Below are 27,130 nucleotides of genomic sequence, written 5' to 3'. Positions count from 1 at the left end.
AGCCTGGGAGCGAGGGAGCAGAGCGGAGCAGGCTGGGGCTGGGTCCCTCCACTTCCCGCCTCCCCATAAGTGCAGGGACAGGCCTGACTCCTGCTGCCTTCCTGCACTGGCTGCTCCTGCGTCTCAAAGCCCTTAGGCGCAGCCCCCTCGGCGGAGGCCTGGGACTGTCCCCACCCCCGCAGAGACCCAGGGCCAGCCTCCCCCCCCCCCCCAAAAGGGGACTGCGTAGGGCACCACAATCTCTAGAGACAGCCCTATATGTACTTGTCAGATTGTGAGTAGTCCCACTGAATACAAACTTGATCATGCAATCCTTCTGTCCTCAGAATCAATGGTAATTCCAAGCAGAACTGGGGTAACATCGCTCTCACCTCCTAGTATAATATTTAACTGCACTATGCTTTTAAATCTTTTGGTCGATTGGGCTAGACTGCGACTTGAAGCTAGTACCTTTACGTTGAACAGTTTAGGAAGAGTTGCACTTCAATGGGAGATTATGGAGGCACTGTGTCCTAAGCAAACAAAATATATCAGAAAGCACAGAGGAAGCAGACACAACAATGGCATGTGTGCCGCCTTCTTCCTCCTGCTGGCTCTGATCTGGGGCAGCAGGGAATAAAGCCATGGGCATGTCTCTCTTCAGCTGGGATTTCCACTGTTACTATTAGCTCTACAGTTCATCATTCTCTGCATGCCAGGAGCACAGGGACTGAATCTCTGCCTAGGCCAGTAGAGAGATGCCAGGGAGAGGGGCTTTTCCACCTCCTCCTTGTGCAGCTGCACTGGGCTGGGAAATGTCTAGCTCCTACTGTGCACTCTGTATTTTCAACTGTGTTTCGGGGGTGGATTAAGAGAATTTAATTCCTCACCATGTTTTCCAGAGTAAGATGAAATGCCTCCTGCTTTATCTTGCTCTTTACTTCATTCTCAATTTCACGTTGCTCCTTTAGGTGATTGTTTGTCTCCTGAATATCTTGGATTGTGACAATCTGCTTCTTTTCTTTTGTGTGTGTTTCAGTTTGCTCTTCCAGTGTTCTAGAAATCACAAAAAGTTTGTTCCCTTATTCTTCTTCTCAGAAAGCACAACATTACTTCAAGATGGGTTACATGTTCTGTCTCTTTCCAGTACCTATTGAGTTGGCAGAAGCAATTTCCCACCTCACTATTACACCACCCCAGCAGCGAGTGGTCGTTGCTAAATACAATGCCAGTCCCTATAAGGTTTTAAGTGTTTCTACTCAATCTATGGCATTAAATCCACATTTCTCTCAAACAGATTTAAAATAGGGCTGTCAATTAACTGCCCTTAATGCCTGCGATTAACGCACAGCACAATTAACGCTTTAATCAGCATCAGCTGCTCTAGAGAACCTAGGTCAGGTCAGGCGCAGTAACACAAGCTGCCATCGGAGGGCAGGCGGAAAGAGGACAGGATACAGAAAGACTGGTTCTCATGCCAGCTCCAGTTGAGAAGTATTTTTTAAAAAGTAAAAACAGGACAGTGAGGGGTTCGCCTGAGCCACCCAGCTCCAGCTTCCCTCTCCATGCTCTCGGGGCTGGGGCTGACCCACCTCCCACATCTGGGGCTGAGTCCCCCCTCCCGAGCTCCGCACTGCCCATGCTGGGATCTGTGCCAGGGGGGAGGGATAGCTCAGTGGTTTGAGCACTGGCCTGCTAAACCCAGAGTTGTGAGTTCAATCCTTGAGGGGGCCATTTAGGGAACTGGGGTAAAAATCTGTCTGCAGATTGGTCCTGCTTTGAGCAGGGGGTTGGACTAGATGACCTTCTGAGCTCCCTTCCAACCCTAATCTTCTGTGATTCTATGAACTGGGGCTGGGGCTGACAACACCTCCCAAGCCCCATGTCACCTGCAGCTGGGGCTGCCCGCTCCATGCAACCTGGGGCTGACATTCCCCCTTCTTGAGCTCAGGAGCTGAACCCCACCCCATAGTCCCATTTTGCCTGCAGCTGGGGCTGCCCCCCACCACCCAGCCCCATGCTGCTGAGGATGGGGCTGCCCACCCCAGCCCCATCTCACCTCCAACTGGGGCTGAGCCTCCCTGCTCCCAAGCGCCGCACTGCCCACAATGAGGTCTCTCCCACCCAGCCCTGTGCCATCCACAGCTGGGGCTGACTCTTACCTCAGAGTCCCATGCCATCTGCAGCTGGGGCTGACTGCCCCCCACCCCTGCCAAGCCCTGTGCCTGCTGAGCCCCATGCTGCCCTCACTAAATGACCTATGACAACAAGAAGACTACAAAGTTGGAGCTTCTGAAAAATGCACTGGCTGTTGCTTTGACTGATCATTGGACATCCTTGAGCAATCATAGCTATCTTGGTGTCACGGCACATCTTACTGATGCTGCATGGACACTGCAGTTGTTTGCTGTAACAGTAACTGATAATGAAGAAAGACATCATGCTGAAGCATGTGCAGAGCGTCTCATAGATGTTGCGAAAGAATGGAATAGTAAAGAAAAGGTAACAAGAATTAGTACTGACAGTGCACGTCACATGGTAGCAGCAGCCAGTCGCTTGCCTTTTGAACACATGATGTGCATTGCTCACAGTCTGCAGCGATCCATTACAGTAGCACTCAGTGATGGTGGTTTTGAAAACGTGCTAGCAAAACGTAGAAAAGTTGTGGGCCATTTCAAACACAGTCCAGCTAATAGTACAGAGCTAGGAATATAACAAGCTTCAAATGGAAAAACGAAGCATCTTTTGTACAAGATATTCAATCAAATGTATCTTCAGCGCATCTGGCATGTAAATATCTTGCTACGCCGGCTACAACAGTGCCATGTGAACGCCTGTTTTCATATTCAGGTGACATTGTAAACAAGAAGCAGGCAGCATTATCTCCCACAAATGTAAACAAGCTTGTTTGCTGAGTGACTGGCTGAAAAAGAAGTAGGACTGAGTAGACTTGTAGGCTTTAAAGTTTTACATTGTTTTATTGTTAAGTGCAGTTATTCTTTTTTATGTAATTCTACATTTGTATGTTCAACTTTCATGATAAAGAGATTACACTACAGTACTTCAATGAGGTGAATTGAAGTTTTTTTTCATAGTTCAAATGTTTGTAATAAATATAAAGTAAGCACTGCACACTTTGTGTTGTGTTGTAATTGAAATCAAAATAGTGGAAAATGTAGAAAACATCCACAAATATTTAAATAAATGGTATTCTATTATTGTTTAACAGCACGATTAATCGTGATTAATTTTTTTAATCACTTGACAGCCCTAATTTAAAATAAAATAATATTTACCTTCTTTGGCCTTCCTCTGACAGATTGTGATGCACCTGATTAGGCATTTCTTCCATTTTTCCTGTGATGATTAAAAAAAAATCCAACAACAAAAAGACAGACAGACAGACCTCACCCCCACCCTCCCCAGGTTTGCTTATTGATCCAGGCTGGAATTTAGTTAATATTTTCTTACACATAACAACCTCTTCCTATTTCCTGTAACAATATTGGATTACAAGGCAAATACTGTATCAAAAAAGTCCTTTGCTTACACAGCAACTGTTTAATAATAGGTCCAGTATGCAATGGCACAGGATCAAACATCAGCTGGTAAATACATGTAGTATCAGAGCTATTTACAAGGAATACGTCATGTAATTAAATGTTAAATAACTGACTATTTCCCCCTTCTGCACTATAAGGTGCTGATTACATGGTATAATGACTTTTGGAACTCCTTCAGTATTTCCAATTTGCAATAAAGTTTCATATAAAATGAACATATTGTTGAGGAACCAAGTGTTTATAAACAAGTGAAAACAGCAAATCTTTCATTGCTATGGGCCAAATCCTGATGGCCAGGATTTTAAGTTTTTACTTCGTCCAAACTCCCACTAAATTCAATGGGAGCTTTGAATGTATAAGGAATCCAAACTTGGCCCACAGTAATGGCATGGAACGTAGTAAATAAACTGCAGCCATGGGAAAGATTCTGTCATGCACCAACACTCTATTTAGTGCAGGAGAGAGATGGGGAGATGTGGACCAGCTGCAGATCTGACATAATTCAGAGCTGCTGTCAAGCAACTGTAAGTTACATCAGAGCATGGAGTCTATAAATAACCCACATAATTGTAGGAATGACACAGAAGTGTTCCACTTTGTCCTCTCCCGTTCCAGCATGGAGGGGGGTATTTTGATGGGAGAGGGCAGAGTCCTGCCAGTGGCACCGATGTGCTAGTAGGGAGGTCCCCTAGGCTCTCCGAACTTGTTTGCAAGACAGGCCACACATTGGTTCTTTACCTTTCATCTTTGCAGTTTGTTCTTGAAGGTGTTGTTCAAGATCCATCTTTTGCTTTTGAAGTTCAGAAATCTGCTGTTTAAAGTCGGGGATCATCTTTATAAAGAGGAAAGAACACTTGAATAATTTAGTCTCTCAATATTTTACTTAAAGTTTAAACAGCTGAATTAGTTTAAAGGAAACTATGTCATGATTTTCGTTTTTCCAATTCAATTTATTTTTAGAAAGTATTTCTTATATATGACAAAACACTTCAGAAAATGATATTATAGGCTCCCTTTTTTAAATGCTTTTTCATCTCAGTAACTTCAAATTACATTTTGAAAATATTTCCCCTACTGACTTACTTTTTTCCAACCAAAGGAAATAACGTTATACACTACAGAATGCATTTCCTTCTTGGAAACGTATATTCCATTTGTATCAATATCAGTATGTCTCAGGTAGTAGCACTTTCATCTCTTGGTCAGAAGATTTTGTATTGTTCAAGTGTTCAAACAGGCTTCGGACTTATAATGAAAGCTTGTAATTTACTTGCTGTTTTATGTGAATAACTGCCCGTAGGTGGATGGAAAAAATCAGCCTGCTCAAACCTATGGAGCAGTGGGTTTAATCTTTTTTTCATTGGCTGACCCCTAAAAAATTTCAAATGGATCTGCAGACCCCTTTGGAAATCTTAGGCATAGTCTGTGGGACCTCTGGGGTCGGCAGACCAGAGGTTGAAAACTACTGCTATGCTAGATATAAGATTTAATGCCAGTTGACAGATTGTCCCTAAGCTTACATGCTAGAGGACAGAGTTTTTGGAGTTGGAATTGAAGGTCCTGGTTCTATCCACATGCTGTATGTGTGCAAAATATCTGGCAATCCTGGAGGATACGTGCATTCAGCTACAGGACATCATTATGACTGGCACCCAATTATTGGATCTGAAATCTTTAAAACTGCAGAATGTTGAGCTTCGCTTAACTGGGACTGGTTGAATGCTTACTCAGGTAGTTGTTACAATGAAACAAACACCGTCTTTCAGAAGAAGCAGTAAAATAAGTTTCCTTTTTTCTGTTCCAAGTGGTTGTTAAAAGTCCCATGGCACTTTTCAAAATCAGTAGAGGGATTAACCCATCTTTCCATGTATGAATTTTTTTTAAAAACCCTTGTGTTCTAATGATGAACATTTGTATGAGCTACTGCTGTATGGTTAATGGTGTCTGTTTGTCTACAAAGTCACTGTAGCATGAGTGTCTGATTCCTAGCTATATCAGTTTGAAATACTGTACCTTCAGCATGCAACATATTATGTAATTCTGATTCTAGTTTGTGTTGCTCTGGAAAGGGTTTTTTTTCCATTAAGAAACTCTCTCTATTAAGCTATGACGTAAATACCGATGAGAAAGATAAACACATACCATCAGTCAAACAATAGCAGTCTTATTTGATTTTTAAACCAGTTGTTTAAATTATGAATGTACTGAAATGACTAAATATGATAGCTTCCAGATCAATGCTAAAGCTCTAGTATTGTTTTTCTCACTAATTCCCTAATCAAATGACCTAAAAGCTTAGAAATAGATATTTCTATTCCTGAATAGCTGTCCAGTGTAAAACTACATATTTGCGCAAATTATTACTGTAATTTGAAAAAAAAATCCCAAAACATGGCAAGGAAGAGCATACAGTCTGTCCACCATAATACTTGTATGAACCTACTGATGTCCATCATGACAATATTTTGAGTATAACAAAATCCTTTATAAAATCATAAGTCTTAGTCACATAGGCATACAAAGGGTTAAAATACAATCTAAGCTAACCCTGTGATTTGTCTGTTTCCTTAGGAAAATATCAACTACATGAGCCACATTCTGCTTTCAGGTGCATGACCATGCAGCTCCCGCTGAGTCAGAGTCTCTAAAATGGGTATTTTAACATTTGACAATTATGACAAAAATGCACATTGAGGGCATTTCTCAGCCCAGGTTTACACAGCAGTAAGGGGCTAAGACAGAGGAGCTCCACGTGGCTGAACAAACTGGCTGCAGACTAGGCCAACCAAGTATGTCACATGCTAATGATGTCTGCATGTATGGCAGTTTGTTGGGCATCACCACAGCCTTTACTCCAGTGTGGGCATAGAGGCTGGGTGGCTGTGTATTTTGACATTGCTATATCTCTGGGGTCCATCAAGATTCATGGAAGTGCCTGTAGAAATACTGAGGATTTCATGCCACAAATACACTTAGGACAGGATTCTGTCCCAAGGTAATAAGAGAAAAGGTTCTGTCCTACAAGATAGTACTAACTTCTGCAGTACTTGAACCTTACCATGTTTTCCGATGTTAGTCTACTAACTTCAAGTCGGATGCTGTCATTTATGTCATTTTCCTCCCTAAACAACTTTTGTAAATGGATAATTTCTTGACTAAGATGTTCAACTTTAAAGTTCAAAGCTTCAATCTCCTTTTCATAGTTCTCTTTCTGAGACTGGAATTGGCTTTCCAACACTCTGTTAAAAAACAAAAATTGGAAGCTACAGACAGAGTATGACTTTGGCAGCAATACGCTTTCTCCCAGGGCCAAGATAAAACCAATGTGAAAACAAGGCACAGTGTTAACATAGAGCTGTAACAACTCCGGAATTCAGACCAATGATGATATCCCAAAACATACACACACACTCATTTCGTTTCTCATTACAAGGGTTCAATTTAAACAGTTTTTAGTTTTATGTTATAGTTTATGACTATACAGTTCAAAGCTATTCAGTGATCTCATCTTTCCTGATATGCATGCAATGTATTGTTCATGTCTATAAACAGAGATTTCATTGAACAACTTCAGAACCTTTAAAGAAACACCACCGCATGCAGACACATAAATCAGAGAAAGTAACCATTTCAGGTGGATTAAGGACCTTCATGGTAAACTACAAAACATCCAAATTATGTGCAGTGTGGTTTTATCCCAAAATAAATAGTAACACTTGTTCTTAAAGGCTTTGAGTCAAAAAATCTTTCATTTTTCTAGCTGTACAATACTAAACAAAAGCTATATGATTGGATTAAAACACAGCTCAGAGAATGTTTTCTTGTACATGATATATCCACCAAGACAGTCCGAGCTTTTTTGTTCGTTTCAGCCCATGGCTCTTCACTCAGAAGATTGGGTTTCTCATCAAAACATTAAGATTTATGGAGATTAGTCTCATGAATCTCCATGGAAAGTTTTCTAGCTATTAAAAAAATACCCATATGCTTCTAATGCTTGCACTATTAAAATACCATCCTTATTAATGTTTATAATGCCCAATCCTGCAAGTTTTATTCATGAGTAATTTTTTATTCATGCATTTGTCCCACTGACTTCATAACAATGCGACTTGCTGGACTGAGCCCTAAACTATTCTGTTATTAGGCAACGCTCGTTCACTTGTTAATGATGCTTTCATTACGATACTGTAAGACCAGTTTCCTTATTACTGCCCCTTACCGTTTATCCTCTGAATCTCAGACCAGAATTATGAACATTATAATATTATATGACATAATTAAACTAACCTTGTGGCTTTTTTCAGGCCCTCATAAGCAAACCAAAGTTCTCCATCTTCATTTAAATGTTCCAAATCTTCTATGGACAGCCTAAAGCACAAGGCAAGACAATATAAAATGTGTATGGAAGAAGAAATTAAATCTCTTAAAAGTACGATGTTTGTTTTTGAAATTTTAAAAAGCCTAGAAAAAAAAATATATTTTACCTGCTTCTTATGGCCTCAACATCATAGCTCTCCATAAATTGTTCTGCAACTTCTGACACCTTTTCTGAAAATAAACATTATGTAAAGAATGAATTTTCAGGTTATATATGTCATACAAATAATCACATCAGCTTCTTTCTAAACCAACCAAGTTCTTTGCTGGTGGATGATGCATATACTTAATTTAACTAAGGAGTGCAATCCAGGGACTTCACTCTAGCCTTATCTCTTTATGGATATCTAGGTAGGTACAAATGCCAAGGATGCTGTCTATCATTTGCACTTGATATGAAAGTTATGTCCTTTCCTTCTGAATTTGGATCTTGCTGGAGTAATCCACACCTTTGCTATTTAGTGTTTTGATTACTGCACGATTTACACAGAGGCTGCACCTTTAAGATATTAGGTGCTGCAGCGAGTGTAGAAAGTGGCAGCGCTCTTGTTAAGCATAATTTCTCACAGTCTCTGGTGACGCACATGCCTAACTTTAAGAATGCAAGTAATCCCTTTGACTACTCATGTGCTTTAGTCATGTGTTTAAGTGCCTTGCTGAATCAGGACTACAGAGCACATTATAACCAAGCTCTGAGTTGTACTAGCTACTTATTCATTTCTGAGTTAAATTCAAGGTGTTAGTTCTGATCTGTAAATGGGTTGAGTGCTGGCTGGCTGAGACACCAACTCTTCTGTCATGTGATCACAAAGCAAGGGTAATCATCTGAGACATCTGAGTTAACAACACTGTTTAAATGAGAAAGGACTGAGAGCAGAGTGTTCTTGGTAAGGAGTCCCAGGTGTGGGTATTCATTCAGCATGCAGCAATACTCACCTGCGTTCCTCAGGCATTTTCTGGTGGAAGATAATGTGGCTCATGGGATGGAGTTCATGCTGGGTTTGGGCAGGGGGGTTTAGTTGGGTTTTTTTTTGGTTTGTTTTTTTAATGTCTGTTTGAGAAGTTTTGATCTCTGAGTTTTTTTACTTTTTGTAATATATCTCGAAAAACCGACACAACTAAACATATACATTTAAATCAATTAAAACGGAATCATAAATGTCTGTAAATGCTCTGAATTACATAGTTGTCAATTACCTCTCATTTCTCGCTTCTGGGATTGGACTTGCTTTTCCACATCCATTTTCTGTGTCTGGAGCAGTTCAATTTCCTTTTGCAATTCAGGTATCATCTAAATTGGACAATTTTTTCAGAATGAGATGGAGTCCAATGAGATAAAAATGAGTGACTAAGATGGGCCAGATATCAACTAAGTTGTAAACAGTATTATAATTAACAATGGTTTGACCAGCAGGCCACAAGATTTAAAATGCGTTCTGTTTAAATCTGTCTAGTCAGCTGTCCCAAATATTCTCCTATCAGAGAACCTAATACTAAGGTTCTGACACAGCATATATATATATATATATATATATATATTACTATAAATATATAAAAAAAAAAAATATAATTCCCCTCTCACCCCTATGGGTGGTATGTGTCTTCCTCAACCTCGGGTCCTCTACCAGAGGCCTGGGAGTTTGAGGGTTCTGCGCAGTATCTTAGCTGTTCCTAGCACTGCACTCTTCTGGACAGAGAGCTCTGATGTTGTTCCTGGATCTGTTGGAGCCACTCACCCAGCTTAGGAGTCACAGCCCCGAGGGCTCCTACACCACTGGGACCACTTTGGCCTTCACTTTCCACATCCTTCTAGTTCCTCTTTCAGGCCCTGGTACTTCTCCAGCTTCTCATATTCCTTCTTCCTGATGTTGCTGTCACTGGCACTGCTATATCTATCACCACCGCTGTCTTCTGCTCCTTTGTCTATTACCACGATGTCTGGTTGATTGGCCAGTACTGCCTGTCCGTCTGGATCTGGAAGTCCACAGAATCTTAGCCCTGCTATTCTCCACAACCTTCTGCGGAATTCCCATCTGGTCTTGGAGGGTCTAGCCATACGCTGTGCAATGTTCCTGTACACAATGCCAGCCACTTGGTTGTGCCGTTCAGTGTATGCTGTCTGCCTGCATCTTACATCCTGCACAGTGTTGGACTGTCTCTGAGGCCCTCTGCACAGTCTGCACCTTGGGTCCTCTCTAGTGTGGTAGACCCCTGCTCAATGGATCTGGTGCTCAGTGCCTGTTCCTGTGCTGCTATGATCAGTGCCTCAGTGCTGTCTTTTAGTCCAGCCCTTTCCAGCCACTGGTAGGATTTCCCAATGTCAGCCACCTCAGCTATCTGTCGATGGTACATCCATGAAGGGTCTTGTCTTGCCATGGCACTTCTTCTGCTTGGTCTTCCTCCATGTCTGCTGCTGCCTCAGCATTCTCTCAGCAGCTCATCTTTGGGGCCATCTTACTGATGTACTCCTGGATGTTCCGGGTTTCATCCAGATAGTGGCCTTGACGCTCACCAAGCCCGGCCCGCCTTCTTTCCGGCTGGTATACAGTCTCTGGTGTTGACTTGGGGTGGAAACCTCCGTGCATTGTGAGGAGCTTCCGGGTTTTCACATCGGCAGCCTCCATGTCCTCCTTTGGCCAGCTCCTTCATACCGGCAGGTATCTGATGACCAGCAGGGCGTATCCGTTGATGCTGGATCTTGTTCTTCCCACTGAGCTGGCTCTTCAGGACCTGTCTTATCCTTGGTGATACTTGGATGTTGCTGTCTTCCTTGCTTCCTCATCGTGGTTCCATGGTGACTGCGGGATGCCAAGTACTTGTAGCTGGTCTGTATGTCTGCTATGTGGCCCGCTGGTAGTTCCACCCATCAGTCTTCGACTACCTTTCCCCTCTTCACTACCATCCGGCCCCACTTCTCCAGTCCGAATGACATCCCGATATCCTCACTGTAGATCCGCGTCAGGTGGATTAGCGAGTCGACTGTCTCGTTCATTCTTAGCATACAGCTTGATGTCATCCATGTAGAGGAGGTGGCTGATGGTAGTTCCACTCCTGAACCTGTACCGTATCCAGTCCTTGTGATTATCCTGGCTGAGGGGTTTAAGCCTATGCAGAACAGCAGCGGGGACAGTGTCACCTTGTATATATCGCACTGATGGCCACTTGTGCAAGTTGCCTTGAGTTGAACTCTAGTGTTGTCTTCCTAGTCCCATTGAGTTCTTGAGGAAGGTCCTTAGTGTCCTGTTGACTTTGTATAGCGCCAGACATTCACAGATCCACTGTGTCGGCATTGAGTCATAGGCTTTCCTATAGTCAATCCAGGCTGTGCTCAGATTGGTCTTGGTCACGAGACAGGAGATATATATATATATATATATATATATATATATATATGGTTTATTCTACAATATTTGACTCAAAGGAAGAATATTTTGCTTTTTTAAACACGTACAAACAGGTTCTGTTTACAAAAGGGAATAAATTATATTTAGGAAAAAAGTCCTCCTAATGAATTAATACCTTCTTCCAAAAGTTGATTCACATATTTTAATGGACAAATGTTTAAGGTCCAATTCAGTCCTCCAATATATATGCACCGTTCTCGCGTTTGAAGTTGTGCTTATTCTGAGGGCAGAATTAGGTTATAAATATTCCTTTCAGCAGGACAATAGATACAGGTTTTCTTGTTGTTTTGTTTTTAGTTGGTAGTTGTGAGAAGTGCAATTTTCAGATTTTATGCTCATATAAATGCACTAGCCTGCTGCCATTTGTGAAAAATGAGAGCAATTTTGTGTGTGTCTGGTTTTTCAATGTGTATTGAAACCAACAGTAAATACACACTATTGCCTCAATCAGATTTTACCAACCACAACTTGCTTTAAAATGTACTGTACATAAACAGCAAACCAGAAAAGACGAACTATTGATAAAGCACTAAAATTCTCTATTTGCAGAATGTAGAGAAGAAACTGAAATAAACTGGACCATCCCTGGTTTTGTTTACTTAAACATTCCTCCTACCTTTGCCTGTTTTTTAAGTTGTCCTACTTCCAGTTTTAAGTCATCCTGAATGATATGTTCTTCCTGAATTTGACCTTGCAGCTTAATTTTCTCTTCTCTGAGAGTCTTAATTTCTCCCTTTAATGACTCAATCTCTTTTTCATAGTCTTGCTTCTCATTTTGGAACTTTTTCTCAAGCATTCTGCATGGAATCAGAAAAAAAAACAACACTTTTTTACAACTCATTTCCAGGTGAAAAAAAGTGTTTTGTTCTGTTTTTTTCCTTTGATTTGCAGTTTTGAGGACCAAAGGCTATGGGTACGTCTACACTTGAAACTATCATTGCAGCTTCAATTCTGTTTTTAGGGCGCTAGCTCAGTCAAAGCTAGCATGCATATTACACCTGCAGTTCATATATAGATATAGCCATTGAAACAGGACCAGCCGGAATAACGGCCAAGCGCGCCCTTCAACTGAAAAAAGCATAAAACGTATAAGGAGTAAAAAATATTAGGTGGGACTAAAAATAGAGGGGAAATAACATCAACTATTAATATCACTTACTGACCTAATAACCAGGAATGGAAAAGAAACCAACCTTTTAATGTACAGAAAGTTACTAAAGGTATCTAAGAATAACGGGACATATTCTCCCTTGTACGTGTCACAGAAGAACACTTGGTGGAATCCTCCACCATAACTTGGGCATGAGAAAATGAGGGATGGGTCGGGCAGGTAAATGAGATGGGTGGGATTTCCACAAGTGCTCAGTGTCAGCCTAACTTTGTTCTGAATGACTTCACAGTGGGAGCAGAGTTAGGCCAATGCTGAGCACTTCTGAAAATCCCAGCCTAGCTTCTCAGAATCATCTGCAAAATTGATGAGAGGATGACAGGAATGTGCCCAGGCCTCCCTACATCCACCTGGCTATGGGGATTGAGCTAGAGGGCTCAGAGGCAGAACAACTTCTATGTCTAAGGGAAAAAGTCTACATTGCGCAAAAAAAAAGTCAACGGACTCAGGCTTGTGTTATGGGACTCAAAATAGCAGTGTAGACATTCCCACTTGGGCTGGAGCCCGGGCTCTGAAACCTTGTAACAGAGGAGGGTCTCACTGCTGTTTTTGTTTTTTTTTTTCCTGTGTAGACATACCCTGAGCCAGTAATACAGTGCAAGAGTCCTTGTCTTTCCTGCTAGCTCCCTGTGAGACCCAGGCCTTGTCTACACTACACAGGACATTTGATCTAAGCTACGCAATTTGAGTTACTTGAATACCGTAACTCAAACTGATGTAGCTTAGATCTACTTACCGCAAGGTCCACACTATGCGATGTTGACAGGAGAGTGATCCGCAGTCGATTTAGTGGGTCTTCACTAGACCTGCTAAATTGACCGCTGATGCACTGATCCCCCAGTAAGTGTAGACAAGCCCTCAGACTGGCTTGCAAGGTCAGAGGGAATTGGAGGAAAAGGAAAGATTGGAGGAGTAGGAGGGAGAGCCTCATTGCATGCTGCAAACTGACTTGTAGCTGGAATCAGATACACTTGAGAAGGACACAGGGTTTCTAACTTTTGGGGAGGTTGAGTAACCACATTTCCCTGTATTTTAAGGGATATCTTTTATTTAGTGCCTAATGTTCTACAAATCATATCAATTAAGGAGCTACTGTGAAGCATCTTATCAGATAAAAGATATGTTTTCAAGCAACAATCATACAAAGGGTCATAATGTGTGGCTGAACTATGTGGTTTTGTGACACAAATGGAAACACTGTGGGTAGTGAGGGCCTGTGCCTTAAAACTAAGCTTAGTCCTGTATTTTCAAGCAAATGCCCTTTATTTCTTTAAAATGTTGGTGGTGTGAGAGAGAGAGAGAGTGTGTAACAGGAAGAGCTGGCTGTGGGCATGACATATATACCCCAATAGCCATGGAGAACTGAACGATTTTTGTGTTTACATATATAATACAGTTTCACAAAGAGAAAGAAAGGCAGAGAGAGTAAGAAAAATGTAGTTTTAAAACTACTAAACTTAAATTCCGTACATCCTTTGTTTTTCTTCTTGTTGTACATCAGTAAACAGTTGTTTTGTGAGGTCATCCATTTTATCTGTGGAAAAATATTTTATATTTGAAGGCTCTTCATGCAACAGTGAACATTTAGAGTAAATTAAAAATTAAGATCATGAACATGAGTTTTCATTTTAACAAGCAATTCTTTGGATAGTTTAGTTTTGAATTAACGTATCACATATAACCACATTAATCCTGAGCTGCAGGACCACAGTATAAGCAAGTTTTGACAAATCAACATACTATGGGTTCTAAAATATAATTAGAGATTTTGATTCCATGTGCTAATCTTTCAAGAGAATTTGGATTTTTAAGAGCAACATATTAAAAGAATCAAGCAAAGAGAAGAACTTTGAAGGAAATGTTATAAGCTCCCTCAGAGACAAGAGGCAAGGGAGAGAGGAAAGCTTCTGTTCCTACATAGATGGACTCTAGAATAGAGTCTGGGCACTACGTACCCTAAATAGAGCATTTCAGAGATGAGTAAGTAAAGGTCAGATGTTCAGCTATAATAAACAGACACAGCTCTAATGACTTCAAAAAGAGCTATGCCCATTTACACCCGCTGAGAAGCTGGCTTTATCACTTTTCTCCACTGCAGCTTTGTAAAGCTGCCCTACCTCTGCTTTCTTATTGTACCTTTCATTTCCTTGGTTTCCTCTTGGAGCTTCTGTTCTAAGAATGTTTTCTGTTCTTGCAGTTCTGCATTCTGTTTCTCAAGTTTTGAGAGTTTCTGCAAACATAAGACGTTAATAAAATACACAAATTAACCTCTCATTAAAACTGAAGGCTTACAGTTCAAAGGAAACTGAAGACTTTGTTGGAAGTTGCAGGTGCTTAACAACTCTCAGGATTGGGCACTATGTAAACCCACTGTCACAGTAACTAAATGACTTAATAAATTATCTTATATTGCAACCACCACCAGGAACAGGAAGATTAACCTGTTCAGTGTCCTCCTTATATTTCTTTCCTTTTTCCTCAGAGGTTTTCTTTTGTGTCGCTAACTTTTCAAGCTCTAATTCAAGTTTCTGGATTGTATCTAGGTCATTTGCATGAGCCGAAGCCAGGTGAGTCAGCCTCTCCAGTAAGCCATGATTTTCTTTGTTCTAAAAGAAGTAAACATAGGTTAATATTAAACCAAATTAAAGTTTTATTCCATTCTGTTTAGTAACTTACATTATTAGTATAATACACACAGACATATCCCTTCCCAAAACAGTTGCAACAGGTTCTGCTCTATCCCTCCATCAGTTACCAAAGCCCACCTTTTGTGCCATTGGAAATCTCTTAAAAAATTGAGAGAACAAATATTCAATTATTAAACTGGATTTGGAACACTGTATTAGTAAAGAATGACCTCTAGGAACAGAATCAAGTAATATTTGGACAACAAAAACAATCTATCACCTAACCTTGCCTTGGTTATGAGAAAACAGCTAATCTACTGCCTGACCCCTCCTCTTGCTCAATCATATTCACAACAACCAGGGAAAGTCTGTCTGAAAATGAGGTTAAAGCCATATTATAAAACCAGTTTGGCTAATATGGCTGTTAAAAAAATTGACCCTGAAAGAAAACCAGGCTAGAACCCCCAAAACAGGAAAAAGCATCTAAACAGAGTTCCAGCTAATATAGTTCTGATCCCAGTGTGAACAGGATCAAAGAGATGTGACTGAACAATTGTAGTATATATAGGAACTGCCACCCTAGATCTAAACATTGGCCCTTCTAGTCCAGAACCCCAATGTCAAGAGGGGCCAGTACCAAATGCTTCAAAAAGGTACAAGGAAGCCCCATAATGGACAAATATAGAATAGCGTGCCTGTATGGGAAGACAATTTGTAATTGTTTTATGCCCTTATCGGGTCCATATCCCTTATGCAAATTTTTCTTGTCTAATGAACTGCAGATGATATTATTAGTGTAAATGTCTAATTCACAATGTGATTGAGTCGCAATAAAAGAAATGCATTGAAAGAAAATTAATACAAAACATGAATGGATTCTTGTCATCTACCTGGTCTTCCAGTTTCTTCTGCAGTCGCTGAACTCTGTACGAAAGCTGGATATTCAACACAAATCGCCGAATATTCTGAAATCTGCGTCTTGCAAGCCAAGCACGGGCATATTTTTGAAGGATTACAGCCTTGTGTTCCTTGAGCATCTTTAAAACAAGAGAGCAACAAACTACTACAATTATCTGGTGGATCAACCAACATCTGTTCAGATGTTCTGTGATTCTATCTACAGGGATAAATGACCATGTTAGGATTTTAACACTTAAAATAGAAACATATTCAAATAGCACATCCAAATCATAGGACTAATCAAAGCACACCACCTCCAACATTTTAAAAATTGTAAAGTGCTTGAAATTATGAGGTAATAAACTAGAACATTTCATCCACATGCTGAAGTATTCAAGAGTACCTCATGTCAAAGGTACAGCATTAAGCATCACTAGAGTTTGCCTCCTCCGTTTCATAACACAAAAGTTCCCAAACACTAGGATCTTGGTCAATTCTTAAATGGCTGTACCTTTCGGAATTTCTTCCTTGCTAGAAATCCTCGCACATAAGCTTGAATTGTTATAGCAGCCACATGGATGAGCTGGCAAAGTTTACGGACTATATATCCCCGACAGTACTTCTGAATAACTATAGCCGCCCATGCTTGCTTTAGAGCTGTAGCAGTGACAGCTTGCCTTAATTAGAAAGAAAATAAAGTTATTTTTAATTGATATTAGACTCCTTGTGCTCATCCTCTCAAGTCCCAAAGGTTGGACCAAAAAAAATAAAAAAAAAGGATAAGGTGACTATCATTATGTGGGACCAATACTTCTAACTAAATGAAGCATCTATAATCCGAGTTTCATGAGTCAACATTTGTAATGTAAGTAATTTAAAATGATAGAAGTGAGATCACGCAGATGGAGGAGAATTTGGGTCTAAAATTAGGGGTGCTCTCTACTCTGAGGTAGATTCACATTAAGTAACATTTTAATTTGGACTATTTCTGAAAACAAGTCTAACATACAGAGCCAAATTATGTCTCAAGTGGGCACAGAGCCCTGTTGCCTGGTCAGGTTCAGCCCACGTGCGCAGAGTGCTAATCAAATCCTGTGGGAGGGGAAGCCCCTCTGAGGGGCATCTGTGGTGTTTCCAGTACTCCAGCTTCCTTCACAGCCACATACAGAGTTGGGTTCAGTGGGGAGTGACATCTGGCGAGCCTGTGTTCCCCCCGCTATCCTGTTAGGCAGCTGGTCCCCCTCACTGTGACAGCTGGGGAAAAAAAAATCAGTAAGGGAGACTGTGAAGGGGCCAGGCTGCTGCACTGGTGCTGGATGACAGCTCTTAGATGCAGTGGATAACCATGGAACAGGAGCCCATTGCCCTGAAGACACCTTCCTCCCTGACCAATCTCAGCAGAGTGGGCAGAAGAACATTCCAGACCTTTCCAACCCTACACAGTTGTCTTTGAAACCTCCCATTTCCAGCCATAGTTCTCCCTGACAGCATGTTCTATGTGGGTTTTTTACAGCCTCAGAGTTGCAAAAGCTTTCATGGTCCCAGCACACAAGAGGGTGTGGGACATCAAGTTTGTGTGGCCTCCCTGACCCCTTCTAGGTTTCTGAAGCGCATCAGTTACTTTGATCCCACTAGTAAGCCACTCAGCATTGGTCAGGGGGCTCCCTTATGTGTTATTTAGGGGTATCTAGACCTCCAGAGATATGCCCACAGCATTTGAAATTTGAGAGAGTACTTCCTGAATATCTATATAACAACTTGGGCATTTTCAGGTCCATATCTACATTCAACAGCCAAATGGTAACCTGGATTACAATTTTAACCTCTCCCCCGTATTTACACTTGCATGTAAATGCCAGGCATGAGTCTGAGCTTGTCACATGTGCCCTCATAGCAAACTGATTTATTATGAAGTACCGTACAGCCCGCTGTCCACGGAAGTACTGCTGTATTGTAACAGCTGCTTGTTTTATACGGAGAAATTTCTTCCGTTGATGCCAGCTTCGAATGTTCTTTTGGATCACGATGCACGCTTGTCTCAGTTTATCTGACCGCAGTTTTTCTAAATAAGCAACCTGCCCTGCTCTAAAGAAAATTTTTGTTCTCCCGAACTGATACTGGTTAGGATCCTGCAAAAGAAAACCAAAGATTTATAATCTGAAATCTTTTTCTCCTTTTTGGGGGACGAGTGTAAATAACTATAGCCTAGCTATGCCAAAATGTCAGAAATACAGTTAGTGACAGGCATCCTCCTTATGGATTTGGAGAAATATCTGATCTCTGTGCTCACTCCACAATCTCTCAGCTTCAAAAAATAGGGACCTAAATGCTAAAAGAGACTGAGGAATTTGCATAGTGTCAGTTTTATGTATTTTTAATCACACAGTACTTTTCATACAATTACATCTCAAAGCACTTTACAAACTATGGCCAGTTACACCATTAACTGACTGGGTGTAACTGAAGGCAGCTTCTGGCCCGATGTATTTATACTTCAGCTGAAGTTCAGTCACCTCTAAGCTGAAGGACTACACGTAACTGGTGTAATGTGAATATATATCACACAAGAGTGATGGAAGAGAAGGAAAAAAATATTTTCAGCCAGGGATAGCCTAGGTGCAAAATGTGACATGGGATCCTTAATGTTTAGAGCAGGTGGGCTGCTTAAGTTGAAAGAAGCCACATACAGTAAACCACAAGGAACTTAATTATCCACTTCAAGAGGATGGAAAGCTGAGCTGAGCTGAACTTGCTAGGATTAAAGCTTTGGCTTCAGAGAGTTTGAATGCAAGATAACACATTCTTAGAACGGCACTGCACTTTACTGTATTCCACCATGCAATGCCCATTAGAATATATAAATAAAATAAATACTTAGCATGCATGTAGCACTTTATTTTCATGGATCTAAAATGCTTTACAAAGATAGGTAAAGTATCATTATACCTATTTTACAGATGGGGAATCAGAGGTGCAGAAAGGTTAAATAATTTGCTCACACTGAATTAGTGGCCGATGGAAAAGAACAAAGGCCCTGTGCTCAATCCACTAAACCACAGCTGATTAAATGACCTACGTAATAACAAGGTAAATAATATTTAAATCATCATTCAAATTTAAAGAGTAAATACTTTTGTGAATTGGATTTATAATTAAAGCTGCGAGCTTGTAACAGAGATCATGGATTCCATGACTTTCTAGGACCTCCATGACTTCTGCAGGTATGGCTGACCCCAGGGCTGCCCGAGCAGCTGGCCCCAGCCGCACTGGCCATGGCTGAGGCGACCCTGGGTTCAACTGCTCGGGCAGCTGGACCTGGGACCACTCAAGCAGCAGCCAGGATGACTGGCCCCGGGGGCCATCCCGGAGCAGCGGTCGCCCCAGAGGCTGTCGGAGCAGTGTTCCCCAGGGTCCTTGGAACAGCGGGTGGCCAGGGCCAGTGCAGAGGCCAGCCATTGGCCCCCAGGTCCTCCCCAGAGCAGCGGTGCCCCAGGTTCCCAGGAGCAGCTAAGTTTTAATCAGGGGTATTTATAGTATAAGTCATGGATAGGTCACGGGCCATGAATTTTTGTTTATTGCCCGTGATCTGTCCAAGACTTCTACTAAAAATACCCATGACTAAACCGTAGCCTTATTTATAACAGATGACAGCACAGAGCAGAAATGCTAACCTGGATTAGCTGCTGCAAAACAGTCTTGCAAATCTTTTTCTTGTCACTTAAAGAGAGTTCATGCTGCGTCATGAGAATGCTGTAACGGCTGAAAAATTCAATGTAAGTCCACCTATAAAATGAAAAATTGGTGAATGTAAATTATTTCATCAGATCTAAATATACATATTCAAGAAAAAGGAGCAGTCACGCACCTGGATGGATAGCTCTGGGCACTAATTCGAATGGTTTCCAAAACACCACATGCTCGCAGTTGTTGCACCACCCTTTTTGAGTCAAACCTAAGGGAACAGAACTTGTCCATTATTTTCTTCCAGTTTTTATATGCCATATTTAACTATAACTACTGTACTTCTTGCAAAGATTAGTACCTGTATGCATAATTGGAGATATCACAGTTTAATTAAGAGGTTCTTTACCAACAAAACAAAATTGTAGGTGTTAAATATTTCTGAATTATATAATAATGTCCTACACACACACACACACTCATATATTATATATAACACATACACACACACACACACACACACCCCTACCTTTTATATTAAGGACCTAGTCCTGCAAACACTACTGAGTCTAGAATTTAGTACCCACTGATCAAGTGTTTGCAAGATCTGGCCATACAACAATGTATTTCATTTCTAGGATTTCTGGTATCAGAATTTATTTATAAAAATGGTATTTAATGGAATGAATACTACTTTGATGATATTTAGATCAAATGAAGAAATATAAACCATTTTGTATTTCTATTCATGCCTGAAGCACTCAGGGTCCCAAGGGAGCTTTCAGGGTATCTTATGTCTGACCCAAATTCTTTATATGGAAAAAAAGATGGAAATTAAACTTCAGGGCTTCCTCCCAAAAGACAAATGAGCAATACATTTATTTTTCTCTTACAAAGGCTTTATTCCCTTCAGTACTAAACTTGAAAGTACTATCAAATGGCAAAGAATCAGACAGTATTCTCAATATATAACATACATACAGGTAAATTCTCACTAGCAACTTTAATAAAGCGTTATATGGCTTGGTCTACGCTATGCGTTTATACTGAATTTAGCAGCGTTAAACCGATTTAACCCTGCACCCATCCACACAATGAAGCCCTTTATAGCAATATAAAGTGCTCTTAAAACCGATTTCTGTACTCCTCCCCGACAAGGGGAGTAGCGCTGAAATCGGTATTGGCATGTTGGATTAGGATTAGTGTGGCCGCAATTCGACGGTATTGGCCTCCGGGCAGCATCCCACAGTGCACCATTGTGACCACTCTAAAAAGCAATCTGAACTCGGATACACTGGCCAGGTAGACAGGAAAAGCCCCGCGAACTTTTGAATTTCATTTCCTGCTTGCCAAGCGTGGAGCGCTGATCAGCACGGGTGGCCATGCAGTCCCAAAAAGAGCTCCAGCATGGACCGTATGGGAGATACTGGATCTCATCGCTGTATGGGGAGACAAATCTGTTCTATCAGAGCTCCGTTCCAGAAGACGAAATGCCAAAGCAACCACAGCAGGGACTCAACACAGGTCTGTGTGACAACCATAATGGAAAGCCAAAGAATCAAATGGACGCTCATGGAGGGAGGGAGGAGGGATTGAGGACTCGAGCTATCCCACAGTTCCTGCAGTCTCTGAAAAGCATTTGCATTCTTGGCTGAGCTCCCAATGCCTGAAGGGTCAAAAACATTGTCGCCAGCGGTTCAGGGAATATGTTGTCAATCTACCCCCACTCCCCCCGCTCAAAGAAAAGGGAAAAAATCGTTTCTCGCCTCTTTTCAATGTCACCGTATGTCTACTGGATGCTGCTGGTAGACGGGGTGCTGCAGCGCTAAACAGCAGCATCCTCTCCCCTCCCCTCCCCAGTGGCAGACGGTACGGTACAATACGACTGATAGCCGTCCTCGTCATCATCCCGTGAGTGCTCCTGGCTGGCCTCGGTGAGTCGGCCGGGGGCGCCTGGGTAAAAATGGGAATGACTCCCTGTCATTCCCTTCTTTAAGCTTTGTGTCCTGGAGATTCAGTCCTGGCAGATGGTGCAATAGGGCTGGTAACCGTCCTCATCATAGCAGCTGGAGGCTGAGCTCCTCTCCTCCTCCCCTGCTTTCATGTCTAATGGAGAATCTGGACTATCATAGCCATGGGAGGCTGTGCTCCCTCCCCACCCGCTTTAATGATAAGTGGAGATGTCCTGCTGGAATATCATAGCAGCTGGGGCTGCCTCCCTCAGTTTATCTCACTAAAAAGTCATGGTGTTCTTTCCTGCATTCTTTATAATTCATCACAAAGGGGGATAACTGCATGTACCCAGGATGGGTGGGGAGGAGGGGGAATGATTGTCTAGGACGAAGGCAAAATTGGGTTGTAACGGAAACATGGTGAGTTGCAGGAGCACCCCTGATGGCATGGAGCTCGTCACATCTGTGGATCTCTGGGGCTCTGACCCGGAGTGGCTGTGCTCTCTGGTTCTCTAGTAGACTTGCCCCATATTCTAGGGCAGGCCTGACTCTATTTTTAGACAAACTAAAGAAGGAATAACCTGGGAAGTCATTCCATTTTTTGTCCATGCGCCACCGACCTCAGCAAGGCCGCCAGGAGCACCATGAGCGCAGCCGACGGTTACAATATGACTGGTAACTGTCATCGGCCAGTTTCTAAAGCAGCAGATGGTGCAATAGGGGTGGTAACTGTCTCTGCTACCTTGCAAAGCAATTGATTGCTGCTGTTAGCACTGCGTACGCCCCTGTCAGCAGCATCCAGAAATATGGTGACAGTGAAAAAGGCTAAATGGGCTCCATGGTTACCATGCTATGGCTCACTGCCAGGGTAATCCAGAGAAAAAGGACACGAAATGATTGTCTGCCATTGCTTCATGGAGGAAGGATTGAGTGACGCCATTTACCCAGAATCACCTGCGACACTGTTTTTTGCTTCCAATCATGCATTGTGATCTCAACCCAGAATTCCAATGGGCAGGGGAGACTGTGGGAACTATGGGATAGCTACCCACAATGCAATGCTCTGGAAAATTGACACTTGCCTCGGTACATGGACGCACACCGCCGAATTAATGTGCTTAGTGTGGCTGCATGCACTCGACTTTATACAATCTGTTTTAAAAAACCGATTTTTACATAAACCAGAATAATCTCGTAGTGTAGACATACCCTATGTTTTCAAAGCCTATTTAAGCACTCCTTAGAATGCCAATTCCTGAACAACAGATCTTTGTGGCTGTGCAACATGGTACCACAAAGGCAGAATTAGGGTGTATATCTCCCTTGTCAATCCATGTATCTGTCAGCACTACTAACAGACATCATATCTCTGAGCCAAGAGATTTTCCTGTACCTCTGCACATAAAACTCATTAATGGTTGCATGCATGCTTGTCGTGATTGAAGTCTACTCCAATTTAAAAGCTATTGGTAGCAGTGCTGGCTATGGGAATTCTGAAACACTTGACATACCCGTAACACTAAGAATGCTCTTCTTATTCACAACTATTTCAATGCGTGTTGTAAGTATTTTGGGAAGGTGGCAAACATTTTGGATGTGACTGACATTGCCCATAGAAACATTCATAGAAAAGAGCTAACACCTTTATAAATATTTTTGTTAAAAGGGAAGCTAGTATGAAGTAGCAATGACTTCTCCCAGAAACCCAACTATACTAATCCACATCATAGAAGATCAAGCACATCATACAAAATATCTACCCACCTAAAACGGTCAGTGTTCCCTCAAAAAATGTTACAGCAAACAAACAAAAAAAAATAATAGTGGCTTGGAACGTTTTAACTCAGACAATTTTCCAGTGACTTAATAACTATGGCCAGGTGAATCATGTAACATTCATTCATTGTTTATATAAAAATATTAAATTGTTTTATTTTAGTAATTTTTATGGGAATAAAATACATTCTCTAAGTAAACTTCAGCTAATAACATTTTACTGATATTTGGCTATCTGAAAAATAAGACTATATATACACATAGAGAGAGAGAGAGAGAGAGAGAGAATCTTAGAATACTGCTTTATATTAAAGATAACATAGTATTTCAACAGCACTAGTGTACTCACTCAAATGGTAACTTCTCATCATTTGGCTTTATGCACCGTACGTAGTGAGGAGTGGTTGCATTAAGTGTTTCCATAAGTAAATACAAAGAACTGCGGAACTAGAAAATATTAAGGTAACAATTTAACTAATTTAACATTTCCATCAAAGTAATTCATCTTTGACTTTTGATTTTGAGTTAGTCTCTAACTAAAAACTGTGACAAAAATATAGGCAGAAGTCCTCTCAGAGTTCTGATCATTAAAATGTTGACACTATTTACCCTGAATGTTTTCACACACAAATACACAAACACACCCACTTGCACACAAAACTGGGATACTGGTAGCTGGGGCTTTCCCTAGCTGTAGAGCACAGTAGACATCCTAGAACAGTGTTTCTAAATACCATAGTACCAGATACGCACTTAGGAATAAATCTGATTCTCATGCCCCCAAGTACAAATTCCTGAATGCCCACACTTTACCAATATTTTCTACTTCATAGAATCATAGACCCATATGGTTAGAAGGGACTGTAAGGGTCATCTCGTCTAGCCCCCTGCCAAGATGGAGGATTTCTTATGTCTAAAAAGTGCTCTTTTAGGAGGAATATTGAAGTGTCATGGCCACCGCCTCTTGGCTGATATTGGAGACTCAACTGGAAACCTCTACAGCAGGGGTTCTCAAACTTGATTGCACCGCGACCCCCTTCCAACAACAAAAATTACTACAAGATCCCAGGAGGAGGGAATGAAGCCTGAACCAGCCCAAGCCCCGCAGCACTGGGTGGGTGGGGCCAAACCTAAAGGGCTTGAAGCCCCAGGCGGGGTGCGGGTGGGGCTGTTACCTGAGCCCTGCTGCCCTCGGGCTTCAGCTTTGGCCCCAGGCAGTGGGGCTTGAACTTCGGCCTCAGGTCCCAGCAAATCTAAGCCAGCCCGGGAGACCCCATTAAAATGGGATCACAACCCACTTTGGGGTCCCGATCCACCTTTTGAGAACCGCTGCTCTATAGTTAAAAACATGAGTCTTTAGAGCTTGAGCTAAACTCTATACCTCACTGCCAACTGTCGTCCGGAACTGTTTGTTAGGTGGCTTGACCACCGTTTTTGCAGATTTGACTGTTATAGTTGACCGGAAGGGTGAAATGGGCACTGGACGGTCTCGAAAAAAGTTTGCACACAGATGAAACTAAAAGCGTAAAAGAAAGGATCACAGTTAACACTAAGTAACTGTAATAATGTTTTAATATAAGAATTCTAATAATGGATATACAGGACAGAACAGACATTGTTAGTCTCAGATCTTACACCAAATCTTGTAGTTTTGAGACTGGACCCTTTGATTTAAGATTCATAACTAACTAGGAAGCAATTACTGCCAGACTTCATTTCATAAAGACCTGAAGCCTGCAATTAGACCTGCATGGAGTCTCGCTGACATCAGTGGAATTGTTTGGGGGTACAGGGATATACTCACGTGGACATGATTACATGACTGGGTTAAATTCAGATTATTCATGCTTTTTTAAAATAAGGTTATTTAAAATTAATAATTTGTTTTTCTTTGTCAGCTTAAGTTAGATTCTTAACAATAGAGCTGCATAGTCCAGAGTAGTAGGCGAAAAAGTGATAAAGCTCTTTTGTTTTCACCTTACATCTGCTTGAAAGTCAATGTAATTCTTTCTATGCCTTTCCATTATTTTTGTCCCCTTTAAAAATAATCAGTGCCAGCAGACATAAGCTACACAACAGTTTTAAATAAACTGAGATTTCAGTTTCAAGCTTCAAAAGATTGTTTATGAAGAACATTATACAAAAATACTTAAAAATATTAACTTGCAGGGCAACTATACATAAGAATCAGTCTAAACAGTGTTCTTTTAACTTGCAGTGTCACTTTGAAATTAAAAGTATACAGTTAGGAATTGTTTTAGATCCATTGTAAGAGTTTTCAGGTATAGCATTTTTAATTTAATAATATTAGATCAAAGTATTTTCATCTTAATCTTTATTCATATTCCACAAGAATTTTGGTATCTCTGGTAGAATAATCAGCCATGATGAATTTACTAACCTTGCTGTTTCTCAAGATGTCAATCAATACCTCATACACTGTATCTCTGTTTTTTTCCAGAAATCCTTCAGATTTGTACTCTACCTGTGCAAAAAAGTGAAATTAGTAATCGTAACAGCAACATGAAAAATTAATGAAAGGAATTTCCTTTACTCCTGGTACTGGGGGAAGGGGGAGCTTGGTGGGGCTGGCAGGCTCCCTACCCAGCTCCGTGTGTCCTTGCAGCTCCTAGGGAGAGAGAAGGCCATTGGCCGGGAATTGCAGCCAAAGGGAGCAGCGGGGCAGGGCCTGCAGGCACGGAGCCCTCTGGCCCCTCCACCTAGGAGCTGCAGAGATATGCTGGTGGGACCCCCCAATCCTAATGTAAGCACTGCCCCGCACCCCAGCCAGCCCCGGCCACTGCAGAATTCATGGAGGTCACAAAATCATGGAATCTGTAACTTTCATGACCTCTGTGACAGACACGTAGCCTTACCCATAGCTAATAAATATATGATAAAATAACGTATATTGAATACAGCTTATAAGATGGCACATGTATATTTTACTGTATTATTTCACCATTTTTCAACCAGCATAACATTCAGCAAGAAAAAGAATCTATTAAAATGTAAACGGAATTGTACACCTACCTTATCAGCAAAGTGCTGGATGATAAAAGATGTATTTGACATTTTGGGCTTTTGAAAGAAGGGGTTCTTGTTGATATAGTTATTATATAGCTTTTGAAGCCAATTTTCATCAGTCCCCTGAGGTAACTATAAAAAAGCAAGCTGTGAGGCTGTTTAATAAAATATGGTTGGAATGTTAACAATGAGGAAGCTACTTACTACCAATAAATGCTATTCAAGCAACAGATATACAGTATTTTGTGATGATAAACAGCATCTGAGTTTTAAGCTCTTTCAGAATAGGCAGAAATTCCCTTGGGAAAACCATTATAAGAAGAAACAGAGTCCTATAAAGCAGCCCCGGGACATAACCTGAGTAAGTTCTGTGAGCAGGCAGACCTCCCTGCCATGAACACTGCTCCCTGTTCTGAAAGGGCAGTGGCAACATAATTCCAAATGAGGCATAATTTAGCTGCCCAAGAGATCTATGACAATCAGGCCAAGAGAATGGTATTGGGTTAATCACTGGGGTTGATCAGTAACTTTTTACCATCCTGCCTGCCGTGCTTGGAGCAGCAGAAAACCTAGAGCCGCCCCTGACTTCATCAGCAAGATGCTCATCTTCTTAATTTAAAAAGAATTAGAATATGGTTTAAACCACAAATTCTGCCTGAAACACAACCTGCAG

At 41.4% G+C, this 27,130-nt stretch overlaps 1 protein-coding gene across 3 annotated transcripts in view; it reads right to left on the bottom strand.

Annotated features, from left to right (window-relative positions):
- Positions 1-27,130, bottom strand: part of MYO5C (myosin VC) — a 60,902-nt gene that overhangs the window by 11,925 nt on the left and 21,847 nt on the right. For all 3 annotated transcript variants that reach the window (XM_032778608.2, XM_032778611.2, XM_032778610.2), the window contains exons 13-32: positions 26,464-26,589; positions 25,832-25,915; positions 24,812-24,946; positions 23,780-23,877; positions 19,887-19,973; positions 19,693-19,804; positions 17,939-18,150; positions 16,533-16,698; positions 16,012-16,158; positions 14,936-15,100; positions 14,631-14,724; positions 13,965-14,028; positions 11,943-12,123; positions 9,120-9,213; positions 8,030-8,093; positions 7,833-7,913; positions 6,601-6,781; positions 4,281-4,374; positions 3,276-3,336; positions 870-1,035 (exon numbers count right to left, since the gene is read on the bottom strand). In XM_032778608.2, coding sequence (XP_032634499.1) covers positions 870-1,035; positions 3,276-3,336; positions 4,281-4,374; positions 6,601-6,781; positions 7,833-7,913; positions 8,030-8,093; positions 9,120-9,213; positions 11,943-12,123; positions 13,965-14,028; positions 14,631-14,724; positions 14,936-15,100; positions 16,012-16,158; positions 16,533-16,698; positions 17,939-18,150; positions 19,693-19,804; positions 19,887-19,973; positions 23,780-23,877; positions 24,812-24,946; positions 25,832-25,915; positions 26,464-26,589 — 2,412 coding nt within the window. The remainder of the gene's footprint in view (positions 1-869; positions 1,036-3,275; positions 3,337-4,280; positions 4,375-6,600; positions 6,782-7,832; positions 7,914-8,029; positions 8,094-9,119; positions 9,214-11,942; positions 12,124-13,964; positions 14,029-14,630; positions 14,725-14,935; positions 15,101-16,011; positions 16,159-16,532; positions 16,699-17,938; positions 18,151-19,692; positions 19,805-19,886; positions 19,974-23,779; positions 23,878-24,811; positions 24,947-25,831; positions 25,916-26,463; positions 26,590-27,130) is intronic.

Source organism: Chelonoidis abingdonii, chromosome 9 (assembly GCF_003597395.2).
Source record: "Chelonoidis abingdonii isolate Lonesome George chromosome 9, CheloAbing_2.0, whole genome shotgun sequence".
In the NCBI taxonomy this organism is placed as follows: domain Eukaryota; kingdom Metazoa; phylum Chordata; order Testudines; family Testudinidae; genus Chelonoidis; species Chelonoidis abingdonii.
This window is presented reverse-complemented; position numbering and strand designations above follow the sequence as displayed.